The 25,282-nt window shown below is 31.9% G+C and overlaps 1 protein-coding gene across 1 annotated transcript in view; it reads right to left on the bottom strand.

The window, feature by feature from the left end:
• Positions 1-19,516, bottom strand: part of UQCR-C2 (Ubiquinol-cytochrome c reductase core protein 2) — a 30,294-nt gene extending 10,778 nt beyond the window's left edge. Inside the window, exons 1-8 of the mRNA XM_076510086.1 lie at positions 19,360-19,516; positions 14,455-14,541; positions 12,051-12,200; positions 9,364-9,428; positions 8,918-8,974; positions 6,444-6,568; positions 3,695-3,792; positions 3,182-3,338 (exon numbers count right to left, since the gene is read on the bottom strand). Of these exons, the coding sequence (XP_076366201.1) occupies positions 3,182-3,338; positions 3,695-3,792; positions 6,444-6,568; positions 8,918-8,974; positions 9,364-9,428; positions 12,051-12,200; positions 14,455-14,541; positions 19,360-19,407 (787 nt within the window). The 5' untranslated portion in view covers positions 19,408-19,516. The remainder of the gene's footprint in view (positions 1-3,181; positions 3,339-3,694; positions 3,793-6,443; positions 6,569-8,917; positions 8,975-9,363; positions 9,429-12,050; positions 12,201-14,454; positions 14,542-19,359) is intronic.
• Between the last annotated feature and the right edge of the window lie 5,766 nt (positions 19,517-25,282).

The raw sequence follows: 25,282 nt of genomic DNA, 5'->3' as shown, positions 1-25,282 counted from the left end.
GTCATCAACTAACTATGTTAACAAAGTCTAAAAATCTTTGTGTCTACACTAATGAAAAATATCTACAAATAAAATATGTTGTATTGAATGTAGTATAATAATTTACATATAGCAACAATATTTCATTTATGATGGAACAGGAAATTTCATAACAAAGATGGCTCCAGTATTTAGTGTGACGAAGTCAAAACTAAATTCTGATTCTATTTGAGTTAAAAAATTTAATAGATAACAGATAGTGTAGGAGTCTAATCTAGTAAGGGTGGACAAGCAACTGGTATACAAAAAACAACTATACTTACACATACAGTTTATTATTTTGTATGTTCTCAAAAATTAAATAAACTGGAGTATATGCCACTATTTTCATGTAAATTAGTTTGTTAAAATCAGTGACTTGCTTAAAAAATACAAAATACAGAATTCATGCACTGCTTTCTTAAGTAAACAAACATCATGTTTTAATGCTGTCAATATTTTTACATCTATTTGTTTCAGAGTGGTGTGGCTTGACATGTTTCTAGTGTCACTCATACTAATGACCCATTTATATCTGTTGTAGCTTATATGTGTATGTACCTGCTAGGAACCTTGTTCTTATTGAAACTGTCATAACTTGATGCCCTCTGTGTGTACATGTGTTTCGTGTTCAACAATTATTAATTTGTTTTCTATTCCAATTGACTCCTACTTGACTCTTGTAGATTCCTGTAAAAATTACTATGGAAATATTTTTCAGGCTTAAGAAACATCTGTCTGAATTTTAAACATAAGTACACAAGTTCCAAATTATATTTATAGTTGTGAAAATCTTTGTGTAAGAACAGTATCTGAACTGTCCATGTCCAGATTAACAGGATTCACTGAATATAAACTGTACGTACTAAAGGATTATGTATTACGTACGTTGTGTAAGAACAGTATCTGAACTGTCCATGTCCAGATTAAGAGGGTTCATTGTATATAAACTGTACGTACTAAAGCATTATGTATTACTTACATTGTGTAAGAACAGTATCTGAACTGTCCATGTCCAGATGAACAGGATTCACTGTATATAAACTGTACGTACTAAAGCATTATGTATTACTTATGCTGTGTAAAAACAGTATCTGAACTGTCCATGTCCAGATTAACAGGATTCACTGAATATAAACTGTACGTACTAAAGGATTATGTATTACGTACGTTGTGTAAGAACAGTATCTGAACTGTCCATGTCCAGATTAAGAGGGTTCATTGTATATAAACTGTACTTACTAAAGCATTATGTATTACTTTATATTGTGTAAAAACAGTATCTGAACTGCCCATGTCCAGATTAACAGGATTCACTGTATATAAACTGTACGTACTAAAGCATTATGTATTACTTATATTGTGTAAAAACAGTATCTGAACTGCCCATGTCCAGATTAACAGGATTCACTGTATATAAACTGTAGGTACTAAAGCATTATGTATTACGTACATTGTGTAAGAACAGTATCTGAACTGTCCATGTCCAGATTAACAGGATTCACTGTATATAAACTGTACGTACTAAAGCATTATGTATTACTTACATTGTGTAAAAACAGTATCCAAACTGTCCATGTCCAGATTAACAGGATTCACTGAATATAAACTGTACGTACTAAAGGATTATGTATTACGTACGTTGTGTAAGAACAGTATCTGAACTGTCCATGTCCAGATTAACAGGATTCACTGTATATAAACTGTACGTACTAAAGCATTATGTATTACTTACATTGTGTAAAAACAGTATCTGAACTGTCCATGTCCAGATTAACAGGATTCACTGAATATAAACAATGCATTACTAAAGGATTATGTATTACGTATGTTGTGTAAGAACAGTATCTGAACTGTCCATGTCCTGATTAAGAGGGTTCATTGTATATAAACTGTACGTACTAAAGCATTATGTATTACTTACATTGTGTAAGAACAGTATCTGAACTGTCCATGTCCAGATGAACAGGATTCACTGTATATAAGCTGTATGTACCAAAGCATTATGTATTACTTACATTGTGTAAAAACAGTATCCAAACTGCCCATGTCCAGATTAACAGGATTCACTGTATATAAACTGTACGTACTAAAGCATTATGTATTACGTACGTTGTGTAAGAACAGTATCTGAACTGTCCATGTCCAGATTAAGAGGGTTCATTGTATATAAACTGTACGTACTAAAGCAGTATGTATTATTTACATTGTGTAAAAACAGTATCCAAACTGTCCATGTCCAGATTAACAGGATTCACTGTATATAAACTGTAATGCATACTAAAGGATTATGTATTACGACGCGTTGTGTAAGAACAGTATCTGAACTGTCCATGTCCAGATTAAGAGGGTTCATTGTATATAAACTGTACGTACTAAAGCATTATGTATTACTTACATTGTGTAAGAACAGTATCTGAACTGTCCATGTCCAGATGAACAGGATTCACTGTATATAAGCTGTATGTACCAAAGCATTATGTATTACTTACATTGTGTAAAAACAGTATCCAAACTGCCCATGTCCAGATTAACAGGATTCACTGTATATAAACTGTACGTACTAAAGCATTATGTATTACGTACGTTGTGTAAGAACAGTATCTGAACTGTCCATGTCCAGATTAACAGGGTTCATTGTATATAAACTGTACGTACTAAAGCAGTATGTATTACTTACATTGTGTAAAAACAGTATCCAAACTGTCCATGTCCAGATTAACAGGATTCACTGTATATAAACTGTACGTACTAAAGGATTATGTATTACGTACGTTGTGTAAGAACAGTATCTGAACTGTCCATGTCCAGATTAAGAGGGTTCATTGTATATAAACTGTACGTACTAAAGCATTATGTATTACTTACATTGTGTAAGAACAGTATCTGAACTGTCCATGTCCTGATTAACAGGATTCATTGTATATAAGCTGAACGTACTAAAGCATTATGTATTACTTACATTGTGTAAGAACAGTATCCAAACTGCCCATGTCCAGATTAACAGGATTCACTGTATATAAGCTGTACGTACTAAAGCATTATGTATTACTTACATTGTGTAAGAACAGTATCCAAACTGCCCATGTCCAGATTAACAGGATTCACTGTATATAAACTGTACGTACTACTATATATTTCATAAAACACAAAGAAATCTTACCTCCTCCATATTTTGATGAGCCCACATCAATAGATCCTCTTCTATTCTCAAAGTGAAACAAATTTTCCACTTGTTCAACAAACAAATCGTGATCCACACCTAGGCCTATCACTGTAGCTCTTTCTGCTGTAAATGTATCTTTTACATAGCTCTGAAGCTGGAAAAAACAACAACAAAACATTCTGAACTACCACAGGACAGTGTTACATCACAAATTATCATGTTAGTTTGGTGACATCATGAATGCTACATGTGTGTTATGTTATGAAATACAACGTCTTTGTTACATTCTGAACTACTACATATCTGTTACATTATGATTGCTACATGTCTGTTACATTGTGAAATGCTTATAGATTTATGTCAGCAGTAGATAATAAAATGACTGGCTTCTCATCTCAATAAATTAAACTCCATCAGAATTTATTACATTTAGTTTAAAACTAGTACTATGTCATCCAAAATCACTTAATGAAGACCATTAAAAATACAATAAAGATGAAAAATTCTCACCATTTCAGAATTGTGTTTTCCTATCATAAAATCTGGAGAATACAAAGAATGACTCAAACCTCCAACAAAAGCAGCTTGGTGGAGAGCTTCCATCAACACTATTGTAACAAACCAATGATTATTAGTAATAAAACACTTAACATTATCAGTAACAAACCAATGATTATCAGTAATAAAACACTTAACACATATCAGTAACAAACCGATGATTATTAGTAATAAAACACTTATCACTATCAGTAACAAACCGATGATTATTAGTAATAAAACACTTATCACTATCAGTAACAAACCAATGATTATTAGTAATAAAACACTTAACACTATCAGTAACAAACCGATGATTATTAGTAATAAAACACTTATCACTATCAGTAACAAACCAATGATTATTAGTAATAAAACACTTAACACTATCAGTAACAAACCGATGATTATTAGTAATAAAACACTTATCACTATCAGTAACAAACCAATGATTATTAGTAATAAAACACTTAACACTATCAGTAACAAACCGATGATTATTAGTAATAAAACACTTATCACTATCAGTAACAAACCAATGATTATTAGTAATAAAACACTTATCACTATCAGTAACAAACCAATGATTATTAGTAATAAAACACTTATCACTATCAGTAACAAACCAATGATTATTAGTAATAAAACACTTAACACTATCAGTAACAAACCAATGATTATTAGTAATAAAACACTTAACACTATCAGTAACAAACCAAAGATTATTAGTAATAAAACACTTATCACTATCAGTAACAAACCGATGATTATTAGTAATAAAACACTTATCACTATCAGTAACAAACCAATGATTATTAGTAATAAAACACTTAACACTATCAGTAACAAACCGATGATTATTAGTAATAAAACACTTATCACTATCAGTAACAAACCAATGATTATTAGTAATAAAACACTTAACACTATCAGTAACAAACCGATGATTATTAGTAATAAAACACTTATCACTATCAGTAACAAACCAATGATTATTAGTAATAAAACACTTAACACTATCAGTAACAAACCGATGATTATTAGTAATAAAACACTTATCACTATCAGTAACAAACCAATGATTATTAGTAATAAAACACTTATCACTATCAGTAACAAACCAATGATTATTAGTAATAAAACACTTATCACTATCAGTAACAAACCAATGATTATTAGTAATAAAACACTTAACACTATCAGTAACAAACCAATGATTATTAGTAATAAAACACTTAACACTATCAGTAACAAACCAAAGATTATTAGTAATAAAACACTTATCACTATCAGTAACAAACCAATGATTATTAGTAATAAAACACTTATCACTATCAGTAACAAACCAATGATTATTAGTAATAAAACACTTATCACTATCAGTAACAAACCAATGATTATTAGTAATAAAACACTTATCACTATCAGTAACAAGCCAATGATTATTAGTAATAAAACACTTAACACTATCAGTAACAAACCAAAGATTATTAGTAATAAAACACTTATCACTATCAGTAACAAACCAATGATTATTAGTAATAAAACACTTATCACTATCAGTAACAAACCAATGATTATTAGTAATAAAACACTTATCACTATCAGTAACAAGCCAATGATTATTAATAATAAAACACTTAACACTATCAGTAACAAACCAAAGATTATTAGTAATAAAACACTTATCACTATCAGTAACAAACCAATGATTATTAGTAATAAAACACTTATCACTATCAGTAACAAACCAATGATTATTAGTAATAAAACACTTATCACTATCAGTAACAAACCAATGATTATTAGTCATAAAACACTTAACACTATCAGTAACAAACCAATGATTATTAGTAATAAAACACTTATCACTATCAGTAACAAACCAATGATTATTAGTAATAAAACACTTATCACTATCAGTAACAAACTGATGATTATTAATAATAAAACACTTAACACTATCAGTAACAAACCAAAGATTATTAGTAATAAAACACTTATCACTATCAGTAACAAACCAATGATTATTAGTAATAAAACACTAAACACTATCAGTAACAAACCAATGATTATTAGTAATAAAACACTTATCACTATCAGTAACAAACCAATGATTATTAGTAATAAAACACTTAACACTATCAGTAACAAACCAATGATTATTAGTAATAAAACACTTAAAACACTTAAAACACTTATCACTATCAGTAACAAACCAATGATTATTAGTAATAAAACACTTATCACTATCAGTAACAAACCAATGATTATTAGTAATAAAACACTTATCACTATCAGTAACAAACTGATGATTATTAATAATAAAACACTTAACACTATCAGTAACAAACCAAAGATTATTAGTAATAAAACACTTATCACTATCAGTAACAAACCAATGATTATTAGTAATAAAACACTTAACACTGTCAGTAACAAACCAAAGATTATTAGTAATAAAACATATATATATATTACTGCAATACTTATTATTATTACTGAAACTTTGATAAATTCACAAGTGGGTGTATAAAGTTTCTAAAAAGAGTTGAAAGTTTTAAACACAGAATGAGTTGTGTACACAAACATTTCTGCTACTATTATTTACCGATCTCCTAACATAACAAAAAAATCAGAATGAAAAAATAACTTTATTATGTCTCTTATGATACGAACACTAGAACTTGGGGAAAAATAAGGAGCTTGCATTAAAACCTACCAGCTTGGGGTTGATCTTTAAAAAGAGTCAAATCTACTTTCATTCTCGAGGCAAAGTCTCCAAGCTCCCACGGCTTGAACACATGTTGAGAAGTAACTTCAGCTAGATACCACAGCCCTTTCTCACTAATGAAAACACATCAAGCGCACGCAAAGATAATATATAATGTGAACAGGACATACACAGAGTTTAACATTTTCTTAGCTGAACAAAATGTATAACAGTTATCTGTTAACTACTTCCTCCTCACAATAGAAATACTTTGCCAAATTTCTAGATATTTTTACAGAAAGTCACATAATTTGAGTCTTTGCTCTTTTTTATCATTTTTTTTGGTGTAAATAATTTGCCAAATTTCTAGATATTTTTACAGAAAGTCATATAATTTGAGTTTTTGCTCTTTTTTATCATTTGTTTTGGTGTGGAATTTGATATATTTTGAACACTATTCTGGAAGGAAAAACATTATGAGTAGTCTCTTGTTCATTAGGAAGTTCCACTTCATACATTCAGTCAGTTTCATTAAAATATTTCTTTTCAAACCATAAATTACTTCTCACAACATTTTATTCACTCTACACTATTGTAAACAGTTTATAATGTGCTCTATTCACTGGTACTAAAACATTCCCTGTAACCTTTTTCCAGGCAGTTTTAATTTATACACTTTTAAGACTCCACAGCATGTGATGTGAATCAAGGCCTGTAATAACAATACTGAGACAGAAAAGGAAAATAACAGAAAAAAGAGATATCTTTAGTTGTATTTTGAAGGAACAGTTTCTTAGAAAATAAATATCTATGGTCTGAGATAGGCACAAAATTTCTAAAAAAATCACTTTGTTGTTTACTGGTTGTGCACAAGTATATGGATGAATTTTTTTCATTTTGGTTTTAAAGTACTCTGTTTTTTAGTTTCTCACAAAGCTACACGAGGGCTATCTTCACTAGCCGTCCCTAATTTGGTAGTGTGAGACTAGAGGAAAGGCAGCTAGTCATTACTACCCACTGCCAACTACTGGGCTGCTCTTACCAGCGAATAGTGTGATTGACTGACACATTATAATGCCTTCACAGCTGAAATGACAAGCATGTTCAGTGTAACAGGGATTCGAACCTCTGACCCTTGGATAATGAGTCGAGTGCCTTAACCACCTGGCCATGCTGGGGCCTATTTCTCAGAGTATGTGTTACAAAATAACAAGATATAAATTCTAAAATTTTTTAAATAAAAAAACTTGTTGAAATAGAGTAAGAATTACTATTTTTACTTTACAATAAGGGGTTATAGGGTTTTTATTTCATTTCTATCAAGACATCTTCAATCTGTGTGTTTTTCCAGCATTGTGAATGTTTTTATTTAAACTTTGTACTTTGATATGCAGGTATCCACTAACACTTGAAAACACTGGTCTAGAAAAGGGTGAACCATATTTCACATGAACAAAACCACAAATTACAGAGGAAGTAGTTCTGCAGATGGCTCAAAACCTGGTAAATAATTTTAATAAAGTGTAATCACTAAGTGCATTAACTGACATATAGACTTGGGCTTAATAAGTCAATGTGAAAGAACTATGATCCCCAGATAAAACATAAAAATCCACTTCATCTGTGCCATTTGGATTGCTAAGACTTACCATCATATTCATTAGAAATTTAATACAAGTGTGCAGTGACAAGTTTATTTTATAAAATGTTATTACTTACGAATTTCGTTCTAAAAAAAGCATATATATTCAAACCCTTCATAGAAAAAACAGTTATCCTAACATCATTCACACAGACACACAAGTACACTTATACCATGAGGTCTTCTTCATCTAAGAGAAGAATTATACATTAAGTTATGGAGGTATCTTTCTGTATCTATTACCACAAATACCAGTGTTATAAATATTTTCATATGTTTATCCATAAGTTAAGCAGAGAGACAGAAGGAAAAGCTTTCACTTGAATAGCACTGTTTTTAATATTTAAAAACAATGTCAACTATACAAGTGTTGCTACAACTCAAACAGTGTCTATCTTTATAAAACAGAATATCAGTAACAAGTCCAGAATGTTAAATAACTCTTATTGTCATAAACACCATCAAATAAAACAATGCACTGTTATAAAACAGCAGCCACACTGTTAACACAGTACTGTTATATCATAATAGCCACCCATTTTCATTATAAAATAAGCCTTTATAACATTGTAAGGTTAAGGTACTATTTTCTAATTAAGTGTATCTATTTTTAAGACATGCAGTACATTCATATAGAACAGAGGTTCCCAACCTTTTGGCACTCGCAACTTGAAAATGTAATTGATGATATAAAATTAATGTTATCCCAAGCTACTTCTAACAAGGCTTTGTGACCCCCCAGGTGGTCATGACCCACCGGTTGGGAACCCCTGATACAGAAGTATCACAATCTTAAGATGTGGATTTTTTTTTTATTCTTAATAGAAAGATAAGAACTCACAGATTATCCCTGATGCAGTCCAAAGTGTACACCATATGTTCCCTTGAGGATGTAGCACTGTTTAAAGAGAACAAATGAGAAGTTTTGATATCTTATACAAATATTTATATAACAAGTTTAAAAACCTCTGTGTTTAAATACTATGTACTCAGAAGAATTCAGTCAAGCTCACAATGGCAGAAGGCCAGCAATAAACTGGACAAGCTACAAATGTTTTAGTTTTTAAGATACTGCTTTAAGTGGACATATTAACATATGTCTGTGCATAAGTAAATAAAAGACAAACAGATCTTTATCCACTGTCCTTGTACTCCAAATCTGTTTTAAGCTACTAACTAATTTTGCCACAAACAATGCTTTTGATTTATATCAATTGCTCACTTAGGAAAAGTTAACTTGTGTTTGAGGCATTGACAGTTATGAGTGTTAAATGATAAAACACTTACGCCAGGTTTCCACCCATCTGCTCTATGTTTCTTGTGATGCCAAAAACTGTTAAATTTTTTGTCGACTGAAAAAGGTAAGAGAAAGAAATATAGACAGCAGATAAACAAAAGGATTCTGTATAATGTACAAATATTATTTTAACTCGATAACATTACTTACATAAATTTCATAGTTTGAGTGTAATTGATTTTCTTACCAATAACCTTTAGATATGACAAAATTCTTTAATCAAATAATCAGGTATGGTGTTAGAAGTCTTGAAATATTCTTGCCTTCTTTAGATGTTTTTGTTATAATCACACTCGCTTCTTTTACTGCTTGCACAGATTCTCAAACTCGCACAGTAAACATTACAAATTGGTTTCTTCTTCATGTTAACAAAAGCTGAACTCAAGCATGTCCTGTAATTTTCTGTCCCTGTAAAGACTTTAGTGATGTAACAATCAATAAAACAAGGGTTAGTGAATTGACCTGTACAGTCACATGTGGCATGACAAGCATATGATCTGTTAACTGGACATGTCTGACTAGTTCACTCTTCATGTTAACACAGTTTGTAATGAGATAAACAATACTTTACTATCAAGCAGCTAACAGGACATGCCTAACTACTTCACTCTTCATGCTAACACAGTTTGTAATCAGACAAAGAAGATTTTATTATCAAAAATCTTACTGGACATGTCTCACTAGTAAACTCTTCATGCTAGCAGAGTTTGTAATCATAGAAACAAGATTTTATTATCAAACATCTTACTGGACATGTCTGATTAGTTCACTCTTCATGCTAACACAGTTTGTAATAGACAAACAAGATTTTATTGTCAAACATCTCACTGGACATGTCTGATTAGTTCACTCTTCATGCTAACACAGTTTGTAATCAGACAAACAAGATTTTATTATCAAATAGTTACTGGACATGTCTGATTAGTTCACTCTTCATGCTAACACAGTTTGTAATCAGACAAACAAGATTTTATTATCAAACATCTTACTGGACATGTCTGATTAGTTCACTCTTCATGCTAACACAGTTTGTAATCAGATAAACAAGATTTTATTATCAAACAGTTACTGGACATGTCTGATTAGTTCACTCTTCATGTTAACACAGTTTGTAATCAGACAAACAAGATTTTATTGTCAAACATCTTACTGGACATGTCTGATTAGTTCACTCTTCATGCTAACACAGTTTGTAATCAGATAAACAAGATTTTATTATCAAACAGTTACTGGACATGTCTGATTAGTTCACTCTTCATGCTAGCAGAGTTTGTAATCATAGAAACAAGATTTTATTATCAAACAGTTACTGGACATGTCTGATTAGTTCACTCTTCATGCTAGCAGAGTTTGTAATCATAGAAACAAGATTTTATTATCAAACATCTTACTGGACATGTTTGATTAGTTCACTCTTCATGTTAACACAGTTTGTAATCAGATAAACAAGATTTTATTATCAAACAGTTACTGGACATGTCTGATTAGTTCACTCTTCATGCTAGCAGAGTTTGTAATCATAGAAACAAGATTTTATTATCAAACATCTTACTGGACATGTTTGATTAGTTCACTCTTCATGTTAACACAGTTTGTAATTAGAGAAACAAGATTTTTAGGTGGTCAATAACAGACACTTCTTACACTCTTGGCAGTAATCAATGTGCCTGATATAATATGAAGCTTCACCTTTTGAAACTGACACAGACAGGAATTTCATCTCTAGTTGAAAATAATTTGGAAAATCCCACTTTATGTGGTAGCACTGTCTTTTATTTGAAAATATTGATTCACTTCTTTCTACTGGGGGTTCTGTACTAACAAACATCTACTCAGAGTAAGGTGTTCATGCTGTCTATTGCTATCTAGAGTAAGCACTGCTTCCTCTGCTACAGAATGTGTTGTTTGTGAGGAAGCTTCAGTACTTTTATAGCTAAATAAAGTCCATGAAGTATCACTTAATATTAGTTTCAATGATCAATTACCCTTGATCAGAAACAGAAGACACAACTCTATAATTTCTACACAGTTTTAATACTTACATTTTTAAGTTAATGAGTACAATTAAATAAATAAGAGCAGAAATAACTGTTTGTTATTCATGTATTAAACTAAGATATTTTCAATCACAATTGTCTATTTCTTGCATGTAATGACAAGACTGGTCAAGGTAATGAAATTAAAGCAAAACTAATGTCAAATATAAACACAATAAACCTACTAGCATCCATCTTATGCTCAGATATTATACTACACACTGGTTTCATAGGTACTGAGAATATCAGCCTAAAAACCTTTCTTAGTACTTATCAGCACAGAAACACTTGGCTTAAAAGCACAGAATTAGTGACTGTCCTTAAGCACTTGTCCCACATTCGAATAGTGTGACATTTGTATACACACCATTTTGTACACAAATTGTCGAATGTTCTGTATCTACGAGTGGACGTGTATGAAATGAAGCATCTATGAAATTTTTTAATGGACAACTGTTTGGACTAAATATTTTTTTTTAAGATACACTGTCAACATACCTGTTTCCTTGTGAAACAAATTTTTCTAATCTATTCAGCCATACAACTTGAAAACATTCAGAAAAGATACTTGTAAAAAAACAACAACATATCACTATGTTTTTAAGTCACCTTATAAATAATAATTACTAACATACACTTACCAAACCAGCAGAGTTACGCAAACAATGAGTAATACCAATATTTTCACCACTTTCATATCTGGCACCGGCTTTCACAAATACCCCAAGTCTAGTAACAGGTGAATAGTTCTCTACAGATGCAACAATCAGTCCATTGGATAAAGTACTTGTCTGAAAAACAGTTATCTGATATCTTTTTAATGTAACCTACAGAAATATTTAACACACTACTATCTCAATAACTACCCTCAAACTACATCTGTTGTTCCCTCTCACTTATAAATCTAAGTTTAAAGTAAGAACTTGATATTAACACATTGTTTCATATTTTACAAAATTTCCTAAAAGCTGCGATTACAAGTTATGAGATTTCTATATGACTGCTTTCTTGCAGAAAAGGAACGCTTCATATGAACAGCCAATATATTATTATATGTATGTTTTTTAAAGATGGATTACCTGAGAGACTGCTGATAAAAGAAGTACAGACAACAAGAAAATATGATTTTTTTACATAATAGATTCAATATCTATGAAATTAAATAACAGTATTCAGTAGAAAAAAGCAGAGCTCAGAGCTTGTTTCATTAAAATAACAGAGGAAAAATATAACTGTACTCAACGTTTTATGTAATGTAAGAGGTATTGTAACAACTTATTACTATTTGTTTTAAAACAAAAAATATTATGTTCTACAACATACACCAATATTAAAATCATGGAAGTAGTTGTGACTTGTTGGAAATGAGGGATACAAAGAAACCAAAAACTGTTTCAAAATATAAGCTTTCTTTGAAAACAGGGAAGATGAATGGTGTAAAGAAACAATTACAGTGTAAGTTACGTTACCTCTGAGCCTATTCCTATGTTCACAGAGATGCCAAACATTACAATTTGAGCATAATCATTACGATTTTGGTGTATACATTACGACTATATGCTCATACAGACAAATATTACGACTTGTTCTAACTCCCAAATTATTATATATTATATAGGCCTATACAATAAAGTGATAAATTGTTTCCCCAGGGTTTGAAAGGGGTGAAAAGAAAATTTCTAGTGAGATACAAATAAATTTTGATAATAAATAAAAGACAATAGTCCAAATGGCTACTTGTGATAAACATGTTTGTGCTTGAAATAATCAAAAATATTTATATCTCCAACGTCTACCAATAGTTTGCGTGTGGTGTTTCTCCATACTAAGTACATGGGGGAATCCATAGTTACGTCATCAGTGCTTGTCAGCCAATCAGCACTCGAGTAGATGGGTATTTCTCGTTTTCTAAGCTGCATAAAAACACCAATGTGATCGCTCACAAGATGGAAAAAAAGAGGCCTCGTTCACCAGATTGTCTTGTTTCTGGCAAATCTAACAGGACTAAAACTGTGAAAGGGCTCTGTCTACTGTCATTATGCTCAGTCATTTGAAATAGTTGGCATCTCTGTGTTCACATGCATTAGTGAAAAAAGGTCTCACACTTTGGTCCAATTAGCAGCTTTCTACAATGTACTCTGGATCACTGACCAGTAGGTCCAGGTCAAATTCAACATTACCTCAATCCAGAAAATACCAGATACCACAATTCTGATTTAATGAATAAAGAATTTTCTGGGAATGCATGCCTCAAGATCCCACCACCATCACCACACACACTCAGAGTCAAAGGACAATCCCATTCTGGTGCTCACAGGACTTTACTGGGCACTGAAATCCCATGTTTTCAAAATTTTTATATAAAGATTCCTAAACATTGTCTGCCTTGTATTAATCAAATACATATAAAAATGTAGCTTTTGAAATAAATATCTCTATTAAATTTTACTGTTCTACAATTCCTTTATCCTGTGATTAAGTCACATAATTTCTTAACTTTTAAAATTTCTATTTTTAATTGTAAAGTTGCTTTGTATACTTAAGATGTTTAACATACTGTTATGCAAGTTTCCCATTCCCCCATAAAATGTTGTATTTTTTTCCAATTCTTTGTTGTAAAAATCATTGTGGTTTGTTCCAGTAAAAGTGAACTGCATAGCATCTATCCATGACACTGGAATGATTTTTGTCTGTTACAACTAGTTTGTCTCAGGTTTTGAAACCCTAACATTAACATAACCAAACTTATGAACATTTGCATGCATTAAAACAAGTCCCCCTCTTGAATTATTATTTTTATTAATACTTGTAAACATAAAATTACAAATTGATAGCTTTCTATTCCTAACAGGAAATTTTATTCCTTAGAAAAACAAACAAACAACTTAAGTCACAAAAACTTTGTTTCAAAATTACTTGAATTTAAATTTAAAGGATTATCTCACTAGAATGTAAACTACTTATTTAACTGAAAAGTTAATGTTAACATTTGCGTACATTTTCGGTTTAAAATCACTGTGGCACACAAGACCTAAACATACTGACCTTAGCATCTTGTTTTGAAAGGATTACATGATCTGATTTTTGACCAGATTTGGCAGCTGCAAATGCCTGAGCAGAGTATGCTCGATACTGCAAACAACAACAAAACAAATCACATGAAATTTTGTATATACAAACTAAAATTACAAAAAGTTTTGATAATCGATAACAGGTAATACAAAAGAAAAGTTAAGAATGGGAAACCATCAGCATGTGCTACTAAATAAAGTAGAATCTAAAATTATTTTTTATGAATATTTTTTTAGATTTTATCTGCATTTTTTGAAATGTTTGGAAAGTTATGTTACTTCCAGTTTTTACAGTCACCTTTCTCTCCAACCATTCCTATTGAAACTTCCTTCTTACTGATATGGAAGTCTTGTTGTGAGAAGAGGAAATCCACTATACACTTTGGAAAAAAGTTCAGAGGTACAGCTTTTGGGTGAATTAAATGAAAATTACATAAATAAAAATGTCATTCGAAAGCTGTACTTTTGAACTTTTATTTGACACGGAGGTCTTTTAAGCTACTTTGCTTTGTTTTCCAGAAATTTTGTTATTCTCGTGAAGTGCACGAGAGGCTACTTCATCATGAAATATATAAATATGATGCTATTATACATTTTGATATAAATTATAAACTTTGCTCTTGTCTAGTTCTGGTGCAGCTTTTAAAATAAACAGGAGTTGGTATTTTAATTTTCTAAGAGAAACGTTTCCTGTGATAATAGAATATTTAGCTGTGGAACAGCAGCTAATAGAGTGGCTCCGAGTTTTTCATGTACAAACTTATAGCTCATAGCTCTGTCATCTTCTGACAAATTTGAAATCTAATTACAGTTCTGGACTCAGGAGGTCAAACTCTTTCAACTAAAGTATTTGACCATCATTTGATAATTTTTTTTTCTAATCCTGTCTAAAAGAATTTCAATTTGAGGGTAGACTAGTAGAGATCATAATTAGTATTCAAACCAAATTGAGTATAAGCACCTTTCATGCTTGGTATCACTTGCATACAGATATATAACTCATTAAAAATAAGATTTCACAGTATAATTTACTTTAATTCTGCTTGAAATAATTTCAAGTGTCTTAGCTACTGAGGATTCCCTCATGTTTTTATAAATAATTTCAAGTGCCACAGCTACTGAGGATTCCCTCATGTTTTTATAAATAATTTCAAGTGCCACAGCTACTGAGGATTCCCTCATGTTTTTATTAATAATTTCAAGTGCCACAATAACTGAGGATTCCCTCATGTTTTTATAAATAATTTCAAGTGCCACAGTAACTGAGGATTTCCTCATGTGTTTATAAATAATTTCAAGTGCCACAGCTACTGAGGATTCCCTCATGCTTTTATATATAATTTCAAGTGCCACAGCTACTGAGGATTCCCTCATGTTTTATAAATAATTTCAGGTTTTTTGCAATTTTTTTAAATATGCAAATAATTCTACAAGATAAAAATAGAATTCCACAGAAACCTTGTCTGTATCATGACAGAAAACTCTTAACAAATCAGACAGCTAAACTGACTACTTGATGATGCTATTACTACTGTGGATTAAAAACAATTTTGTGCCATGTGTGCTAAGGCCTAACAAAGTCAAGCAGCAACAGAGAACCATATACACTTTTCACCAGAAGTGTTGCAACGTATACACATCAAAGTGAATAGTGGGGTTTGAACCTTTTAGGAGTGTGATGTGACTAAGTCATATAATTTTAACAGAAATTAGTTTATGAAAGAAACACATATAAAGTCCAATAAGATTAATAAGATACTAATTGTATTTTACTGTCTTCTTCAATGTAAAAAATTGCAGCAACACTAGTAAATTTATGACACTAGTAATTTTATTTTTTCAAATTTAGTAAAACTAATACTGGCTTTTTAACTCCAGGAAAGACATGAAAATATAAACTTTTGGAGTTAAAAATATTTATAATCTGTACAATTATTTAGGTAATTACATATACAATAGTCTTCTGGTACCCATAAATAAATTAGAAAGAAAAAATATTTTAATACCTTCATTTCAATGAAAATTTATTCCACAGAGATAAATCTAAACAGGCCTAATATTTATAACATATTTATAAATCAAACACAGCCTCAGGTTTGGGACTGTAAAAGCTAGAATGACTATTAAAAGACCAAGAAGAGACCAAAAAAAAAAAAAAAAAAAGACTATAAAGTTGTTGGTACAAAAATACTTTTAAATTATAAAAAGTAAAAATTAGGGATAATCTGCTACATTTAAACAAAATGTAAAAATTAACCCTTCCTTTTTTTACTACCTGACCTACACTTAAGGTATCAATATAAACACTATCAAAACATCAAATTTTCAGATTCACAATTAAAAACTTGTGCATTTTTTTTTCTTCAAACAAAGTTCACTACACACGACTTTCCAGATGTTATTAACAAACTGAGACACTGGATTTATTTTGTCATTCATATAAAGCAGAATGTCTTACTGAGAAAGGCTAACATATAAAACATTTGTTCTGAATGCCAGACAACATAACAAACAGAAGACAACATTATATACACAGCCACAATACTTCTAACTTGTTCACTAAAAAAATATTACTAATGTAAAGATTACTTTAATTCAATCATTTCACTATTAGATTTCATAAAAGAAATTTCCAGTACTGTCTTAACATGCTTTTGGTATTGAATAAACCTACATGGTTCAGTTATATCTGCTGAGACTCTCACACCCAGAGAGCCACTGTTTATGTTATAGCTACCTAAACTTATCTTTTTCAATAACATTGCTCACTGTGAGATTAACAGTCAGGAGCTCTAAAGTTTGCTGTAAGAGATAAATTATTAAAATTCAATTTTTTATTAATGGTTTTCCCCAAACACTTCACCGAATTTTGTATATATACAACTGAAAGAAATACAATAAAAAAATCTTACACAATAAATATTAAACGCAGGAACTTGACCTAAAAGAGTGCATATGTTTCAGTGTCTATATAACACTCGTTTCAGATACACACATTTTAATAAAGGATGTTGTTTTTAGATATATAAGCCAGTAGGTAATGTAAATAAAATACAAAACATCATAAAATTATGTTATAAAACCATAGTTGTAGTTTAAACTTTAAAAATGAAATAAAGAACAGAGAATCTGAGAAAACATTTTTTTACTTGATTAATCATACTTTGTGAAAGCTACAGCCACAAAATAGTGCCAACTCTTAAATACTATAGGAACAATTAAATTGGCAGCCGCATGATAAAAATTTTAAATGTTTCTCTACCACAATAATATCTGTCATATTTCATGTTAATAAAATCACAGTTTCCTTTGAGAAGACAAATGCTTTGAATTTAAGAGCTATACACTGTCTGGTTCCACAAAGCCAGTGTTATAATACCATTCTAAAAACTCCAATGTCCAAAAAAATGAGAAAATATCTGAACTTGAACTACCTTCTTATTTACAAATATTTTTTTTATGGCATATAGACACTTTAGATTGTCACATTATAACACTTTCATGAACAAAACATGTTCAGTGATGGGTTATGAATTTGCAACCTGCATGTTGTGAATCAAGCACCCTAACCAACACATCCCCAAGAGAGCTGGTAAAACACTGAAATTTAAAAAATTTTTGCTCAGTAAATAAATGTTATACAGAATTTTAATCAGAAAATAAATTATATAAAAAATAGAAACTGTAGAATAATGCTAGAGATGTTTAATTTCTTAACTAAATGATAAACAATGTAGTTTAAGATGTTTTTATTCTTTTGTACATAAGTTTTCTATACTTATTCAAACATTAAACAATAAGCAAAAATCACCTCAAGATTGTCAATTTTGTGAAAACTTTCACCCATGTTTGAAAACATAAACCTGGTTAGATACGTACTAACAGCTATAGTGGTCCTTTATAAATATTTAACAGAGGCAAGAAATATGTGATATGGATTCCAAATGGGGTCAAAGATCAGATCTACAAGTCTATCTCTTTCTTTTTTGGCATGCTAATAAGCCTGATTATGTGCATTAGGGTTGAAACTGTAAGGTTGTTTATGTTATTCATATTATTAAGAAGTGGGAGGGAGGAGATAAGAGTTGATCTAGAAATTATAGGCAACTTAATTTTACCTTTGTAGTGTTTGTAAAACTTACTCAAAAGATCTTTAAAGTTGATGTTAAACTCCTATGTATTTCTAGAACTGTACTGATGATCTATTTACAGAATGACTAGGTCTATTAACAAGTTAGATAAATACTTGGCAAATTGTATATTAACTCAATCTGAAACTTTGTTTGTATGTATTTCCAGTTAACACCTTCTCTTCAATCTGAAGTTAGCAGGTTCAAAGTGTACTTGGTTTGAGCTACAGAATGTCTTTATGGGTTTATCTGTTTGGTCTAACCTTCCTGCCAAAGAGAGGTTAAAATGTCCCTGGGAGACCACCTGGTCATGATGGAGATTCCAGAGAAGGTTTTTATGGTAGCTTAACCTGGATCTGGAATTGGATGTTGTGTTACGGTCCTATCATCACTCTTAAAACTAAAAGTTAAAAATAACGTAGAATTTCACTGCTGTTTTTGTCTAACAATAACTTTAATACTTACAAAATATAAGACTTAATACTACACTTAAAATACCAATATTGGTACAAGTTATCTGACGCACTACGTAAACAAAATCGTCCTTAAATTATATCAATACGATTCGCAATATTAATAACTACTTGTGGTAATAGTACTATTACTATTCCCGTATGAATTCAAGCGTTAGGCCTATCTCATTCGGTCTTACTCCCTAACTGAACAGATCATTGAAATATACGATTAATTTAATATAGAAAAATTAAAAAAACATTTTAAAGTTATAAAGAAAACGAAAAGAATCATACCGAACTATTCCTGAAAAAACATGCATTAAATAATTTTGAAGTAGACATTATACCCCAATCTACAACACAAAACCCTCAGGATCTAACTTGAGAAAGGTCAAACTGTTTCAAATATCCCATAATTCTCTGTAGTACAGTGAAAATCGAAGTAGTTTTGTTACCGTCGAAGTGAATATGTGGCAATTTTATAAGAGATGCAGGTTACAAAGAAAGAAATACTCTAACGCCAAATTTTATATTTCAACAGTGTTTATTCTTTGAGGAAAGGGATGGATAGGTAATGCTGGCTATGTTTTAGGGTAAGTTTATAAGAATAAAACAAATATAATAAGTGTGGGACTTATAATATTAAAAATCAAGTTTCGATACCTACTGTAGGCAGAGCACAGATAGTCTATGGTGTAGCTTTACACCTAAAAACAACAAAACGAAAATCTCATTAAATAACAGCTGATGTTTAAAGGAGAGATACTGTGCAAATAACTTGAATTAAAATATATCTCATTAATACTTTACTTGAAAACTTAAGAATGAAGAGAAACAAGCTGCAGTCGTAATAATTATTAATTTTACCATTCCATAACTAGTATAGTGTATATCAGTTTAAGGGTATATTTAGTTAATATTTCTAAATATCTAACAGATGTTCTGCATTTACCTATGATATTCTTATTAATAGGATATTGCAGGGTCCTAAACCCACCTGGTCATGCCGGGTTAAGGCGTTAGACTCGAAATCTGAGGGTCGGGTCGCGGGCTCGAATCCCCGTCCCACCAAACATGCTCGTCCTTTCAGCCGTGGGGGCGTTATAATGTGACAGTCAATCCCACTATTCGTTGGTAAAAGAGTAGCCCAATGGGTGGTGATGACCAGCTGCGTTTCCTTTAGTCTTACACTGCTAAATTAGGGACGGCTAGCGCAGATAGCCCTCGAGTAGCTTTGTGCGAAATTCAAAATACAAAGAAAAACAAACAAGCAACCTTTGCTTTTAAATCTCAAGCTATAATGTATGAGTTTCTGGATGTACCTTTAGCTGGCCTGAGATGGCCAAATGGTTAAAGCGTTCGACTCCTCCTCTAAGGATTGCGGGTTCGAATCTATGTTATACTACACATATTCGCCACTTCGGTTTCGGGATATTATAGAGTGACGGTGAATTCTACTATTTGTTAGTAAAATGTAGCCAAAGAATGGATGTTAAATTAGGTACGACAAGCGCCCTCCGGTAGTTTTGCGTGAAATTCATTAAGCAAACAAACATTTTCAGCTGGGTTTGTTTGTTTGTTTTGGAATTTCGCACAAAGCTACTCGAGGGCTATCTGTGCTAGCCGTCCCTAATTTAGCAGTGTAAGACTAGAGGGAAGGCAGCTAGTCATCACCACCCACCGCCAACTCTTGGGCTACTCTTTTACCAACGAATAGTGGGATTGACCGTCACATTATACACCCCCACGGCTGGGAGGGCGAGCATGTTAAGCGCGACGCGGGCGCGAACCCGCCACCCTCGGATTACGAGTCGCACGCCTTACGCGCTCGGCCATGCTTTAATCTGTGTAAAGTCAAACAGAAGATTCATGAATGGCTTTTACAAACTGGCCCGAACGGTTAGATTTGTAGGTAAATTAATGGCTGAAGAATTTATCCTGTTGTTTGTTATACATCACACTAAAGCTGTGGTATCTAATTATTTCTATATTTTTATTTCTTCCCGTCTTTGTTCTTTTAGCATGGCCAAGCGCGTAAGGCGTGCGACTCGTAATCCGAGGGTCGCGGGTTCGCGCTCGCGTCGCGCTAAACATGCTCGCCCTCCCAGCCGTGGGGACGTATAATGTGACGGTCAATCCCACTATTCGTTGGTAAAAGAGTAACCCAAGAGTTGGCGGTGGGTGGTGATGACTAGCTGCCTTCCCTCTAGTCTTACACTGCTAAAGTAGGGACGGCTAGCACAGATAGCCCTCGAGTAGCTTTGTGCGAAATTCCAAAACAAACTTGTTCTTTTAATATTGTTGCAAACCATAGGTTTATCGTTTAAATTTATATATTCCTACAGAGGACGCCTGAGGTTAAGACTTAAAGAATTTTGTTGGTCAATATAGAGATGTACAAATATGAAAATCAGTGATCACCGAACTTAGTTCTCTGCTTGACAATCGAAGAGAAATATTTAGTGCGAAGATCTCGGATGTTCAGCAATATTAATCATCTATATTCTTCTATTAAATCACGTATTTGTTTACTGATCAAAATTAAGTAGCTGAGTTAGGTCTATGTCTTTGAATTTAAAATTAAACGTTCTTCTGGTTAGGCCTACTTTTAATTGCAGAGTTTAGGTTATTTAAAGTTCAGGTATCTAAACTTACGTGAAGGTAACCTATAGAAACTTTATACAAAGAAATAAATTAACTCGTTATTGTCACGCTGACTGGACTTCGCATTCTTTTCACCAAGTAATTTTTAGGAACCTTCCAAGCAATAGAAGATGTTACAACAATAAGTAAAGGAAATCCCCTTCCTTGCTTCAACGGCCAATAAGAGCTGAACAGCAGGTGAATAAATATTTATGCTATCTGTTCAGTTGTTTGTTTGTGATTAACTTGAAAGTTTTAAATTTATCGAATAGATGACAGTGCACCTAAATATCACAAGTTTAGTTCTACATTAAATTGGTATTCCGTCAAAATACTTTTTCAGGAAAATCAAGTCGTTGATTCTAAAAAAAAAACGGCTTTTTGAGAAAGAAAAAATATAAAACAACTAGGTTTGACAATACTGAGGTATTTCAATAAAATAAGAAAAAATTACAAAGCATCAGTAAAGCTCAAAGTCTGGTGAAAGAAATGGATGGTTAAACAAAATGATTATTTTCGTCTCTGCATTAAGATGTGCCGCTTCACTTCTGTAAGTTAAATATTCCATCCCATTCAAATGTTTGAAGCCAAAATGACAACAGAAGTGGTTGACAGTAGGACAAATCAACATCGGACAAGTAAGCACATTTCCATTCTTTACGGAGTGTAATGCCTAAAGTAATAATTCATAGGTCAGAAAATAGCGGTTATATAACTTAGTGAATATTTTTTTATTTGCTCTCTGCTGTGTGCTCTTTGATAGGGAAGTAGTGACATCTAGGACTGGTCTTTGTTATTAACTCTTTGTATCAAACCATAGTGCTGTAATTCCTTTTAATTCATTATTTTATTTATTACTTAATGTTTTGGACGTAATAATTGGTCATTTTAAAACCTAAATACCATAAGAGTATGTTAATCAAATTCTGCTTTGGTAACAAAGGCTGGTGTGTAGTAAGTTTAACTTTAATTATATATCGAATAAATAAAGATGTTTTTTATTAATTGTTTTTTATTTAATTATTTTTTTTCTGTTTTAGATCCTTTCAGTTTTTTTTGCATGCTTCAATAATATTACAAAAAAGATCAAACAATTTTAAGTTGACCGAGGAGGTAAAAGGCATTTCATTACTTCTTTCTCATGGTTTTGGAAGTTTAGAATATTAAATTATAGTTTTCAAAGTGTAGTGATATAAATATTATTAAATCAAACATTTGATGTTAAGGCAATGGCTGCTTAATGGAGTGATGTATGAAAAAAAGAAAATTTTCAAATAATTGTCGAAAGTCAAATAAGAAAAATTTAGAAACAAAACTGGGCTGAATACATCACGACATTTTTGTGAACATTTTAAGATAACCCCATTTCCGAATTTCCTAAACCCATCAAGAACCGCATTTTGTGGTTGCAATTCAATACATTTTGAATAATTTAGTTATTACAAAGTAATGCTTATACTATATATCAAGTCCCAAAAAATACACCATTATGATGTTATTGTTAGTGTGATAATTTTTGTTTACTTACATATAGCCTGCGTAATAAATTACACGGTTATTACTGCAAACATTTGAAATCAGTAACATAGATGATGATGAATTAACGCCCACTAATACCAAAAAAAAAAAAAAAAGTTTCGTTTAGTCTACAACAGAGTGCGGTTTAATCAATCCAAAGAAACTTTCAAACCATTTTTAATTTGTTTAATTTGTTTCTAAACAAACAGTTTAGAAATAAGCCCAAAACTACACACTGGCCTGTCGGTGCTCTGCCCACCACTGGTATCGAACGCTAGTTTTTAGCGGTGGGAGTTCACAGACATACCGTTGTGCAAATGGGGGGAGCTTTCGTCTTGTTAAGCGTAAGTTTACAAAATGTGTTGTCTCTGCGCTGTTTACCTGTATGAAATAAATTGCTTATTGATAAATTCGAGCGTTTTGAATGAAACGTGTTTAATTTAAAAGATTTTTGTTATTGAACCTCAAAGCAGTTTTTATGAAATTGCTACAAGAAAGAACGCGAAGAAAGTTGGTTCCTTATATGTATTGAATAAACAAATGCAAAATTGTTTGTAGTTAAGCACAAAGCTCCACAAAGAGCTATCTGTTCCGGTTTCTAGCGTTGTAAGTCCACAGACATACTGCTGTTGTCACTGGGAGGCTAAGTGCAAAACTAATATATTAATTACAGCTAATTAAATGAGCCAATAAATAAGAAACTTGTACTAAAGTTGGAGGGATTGAAAAGCGCCTTGCTGCATGTTAAGTATTTTAATTTAAATTCTTCCAGGATACACCACTAGGGAGCGCTAGTAGATATGTCCCTCCTTCCCCTAAAGGATAAAATTTCCAAATTAGTACTTAGATATTTCGACTCTTCGAGACACCGTAGTTCAATTGAAACAAATTTTTATTGTTAGGTTCTTATTAATTATTTATTTCAGAGTAAAAATCTTTCTTTTCGGTCTTTTCAAGTTTTTGAGGGGGCTCCAAAAATATATATAATTTTGATAATAATGCATATTTTAGAATATATTCGGTTTCTCACATTTAAAAACCGGAACTGATATAACCCAGGATAATTAATAACACCCCTCCCCGTGGTACAGCAGCAATTCTGAAGGCTTATAACTTTAAAAACCGGTTTTCGATACCCATGGTGGGCATAGAAAAAATTGGAATCAGCAGATACCCCGATGTGGCTTTGCTATGTGAAAACACACACACATAGAAAAGACAGCCCCTTGTCTCGCTTTATGTTTAACTACAAAAAAATTAACAACAAAATATTTGTCATCGGACATGGGAAATTGTTTGTTTGGTTTGAATTTCGCGTAAAACTAGACGAAAGCTATGAGCGCTAGCCGTCTCTAATTTAGCAGTGAAAGACTTACAACACACCTCCTCGGCTGAAAGAGCCCCGCATTGGCCAGGTGGGTTAAGGCGTTCGACTCGTAATCCGAGGGTCGCGGGTTCGAACTACCGTCGCACCAAACATGCTCGCCCTTTAAGCCGTGAGGGCGTTATAAATGCTACGGTGAATCCTACTATTCGTTGGTAAAAGAGTAGCCCAAGAATTGGCGGTGGGTGGTGATGACTAGCTGCCTTCCCTCTAGTCTTACACTGCTAAATGAGGGACGACTATCGCAGATAGCTCTCGTGTAGCTTTGCGCGAAATTGAAAAACAAACCCAAACAAATGAAATTTAGTGATAATGAAAAACTGCACAAGAGATTCCGGGTTCTGCAAATAAAAGAAGTAGAAAACTATAACGTAATATCATATAACTCAGTCAGAAAAAAAGAAGTAGGAAACTAGAATGTAATATCATATAACTCAGTCAGAAAAAAGAAGTAGGAAACTAGAATGTAATATCATATAACTCAGTCAGAAAAAAGAAGTAGGAAACTAGAATGTAATATCATATAACTCAGTCAGAAAAAAGAAGTAGGAAACTAGAATGTCATATCATATAACTCAGTCAGAAAAAAGAAGTAGGAAACTAGAATGTAATATAATATAACTCAGTCAGAAAAAAAGAAGTAGGAAACTAGAATGTCATATCATATAACTC

The sequence above is a fragment of the Tachypleus tridentatus genome, chromosome 7 (genome assembly GCF_004210375.1).
Source record: "Tachypleus tridentatus isolate NWPU-2018 chromosome 7, ASM421037v1, whole genome shotgun sequence".
In the NCBI taxonomy this organism is placed as follows: Eukaryota; Metazoa; Arthropoda; class Merostomata; order Xiphosura; family Limulidae; genus Tachypleus; species Tachypleus tridentatus.
Note: the sequence above shows the minus strand (reverse complement) of the source record. Positions and strands in the feature narration are given on the sequence as shown.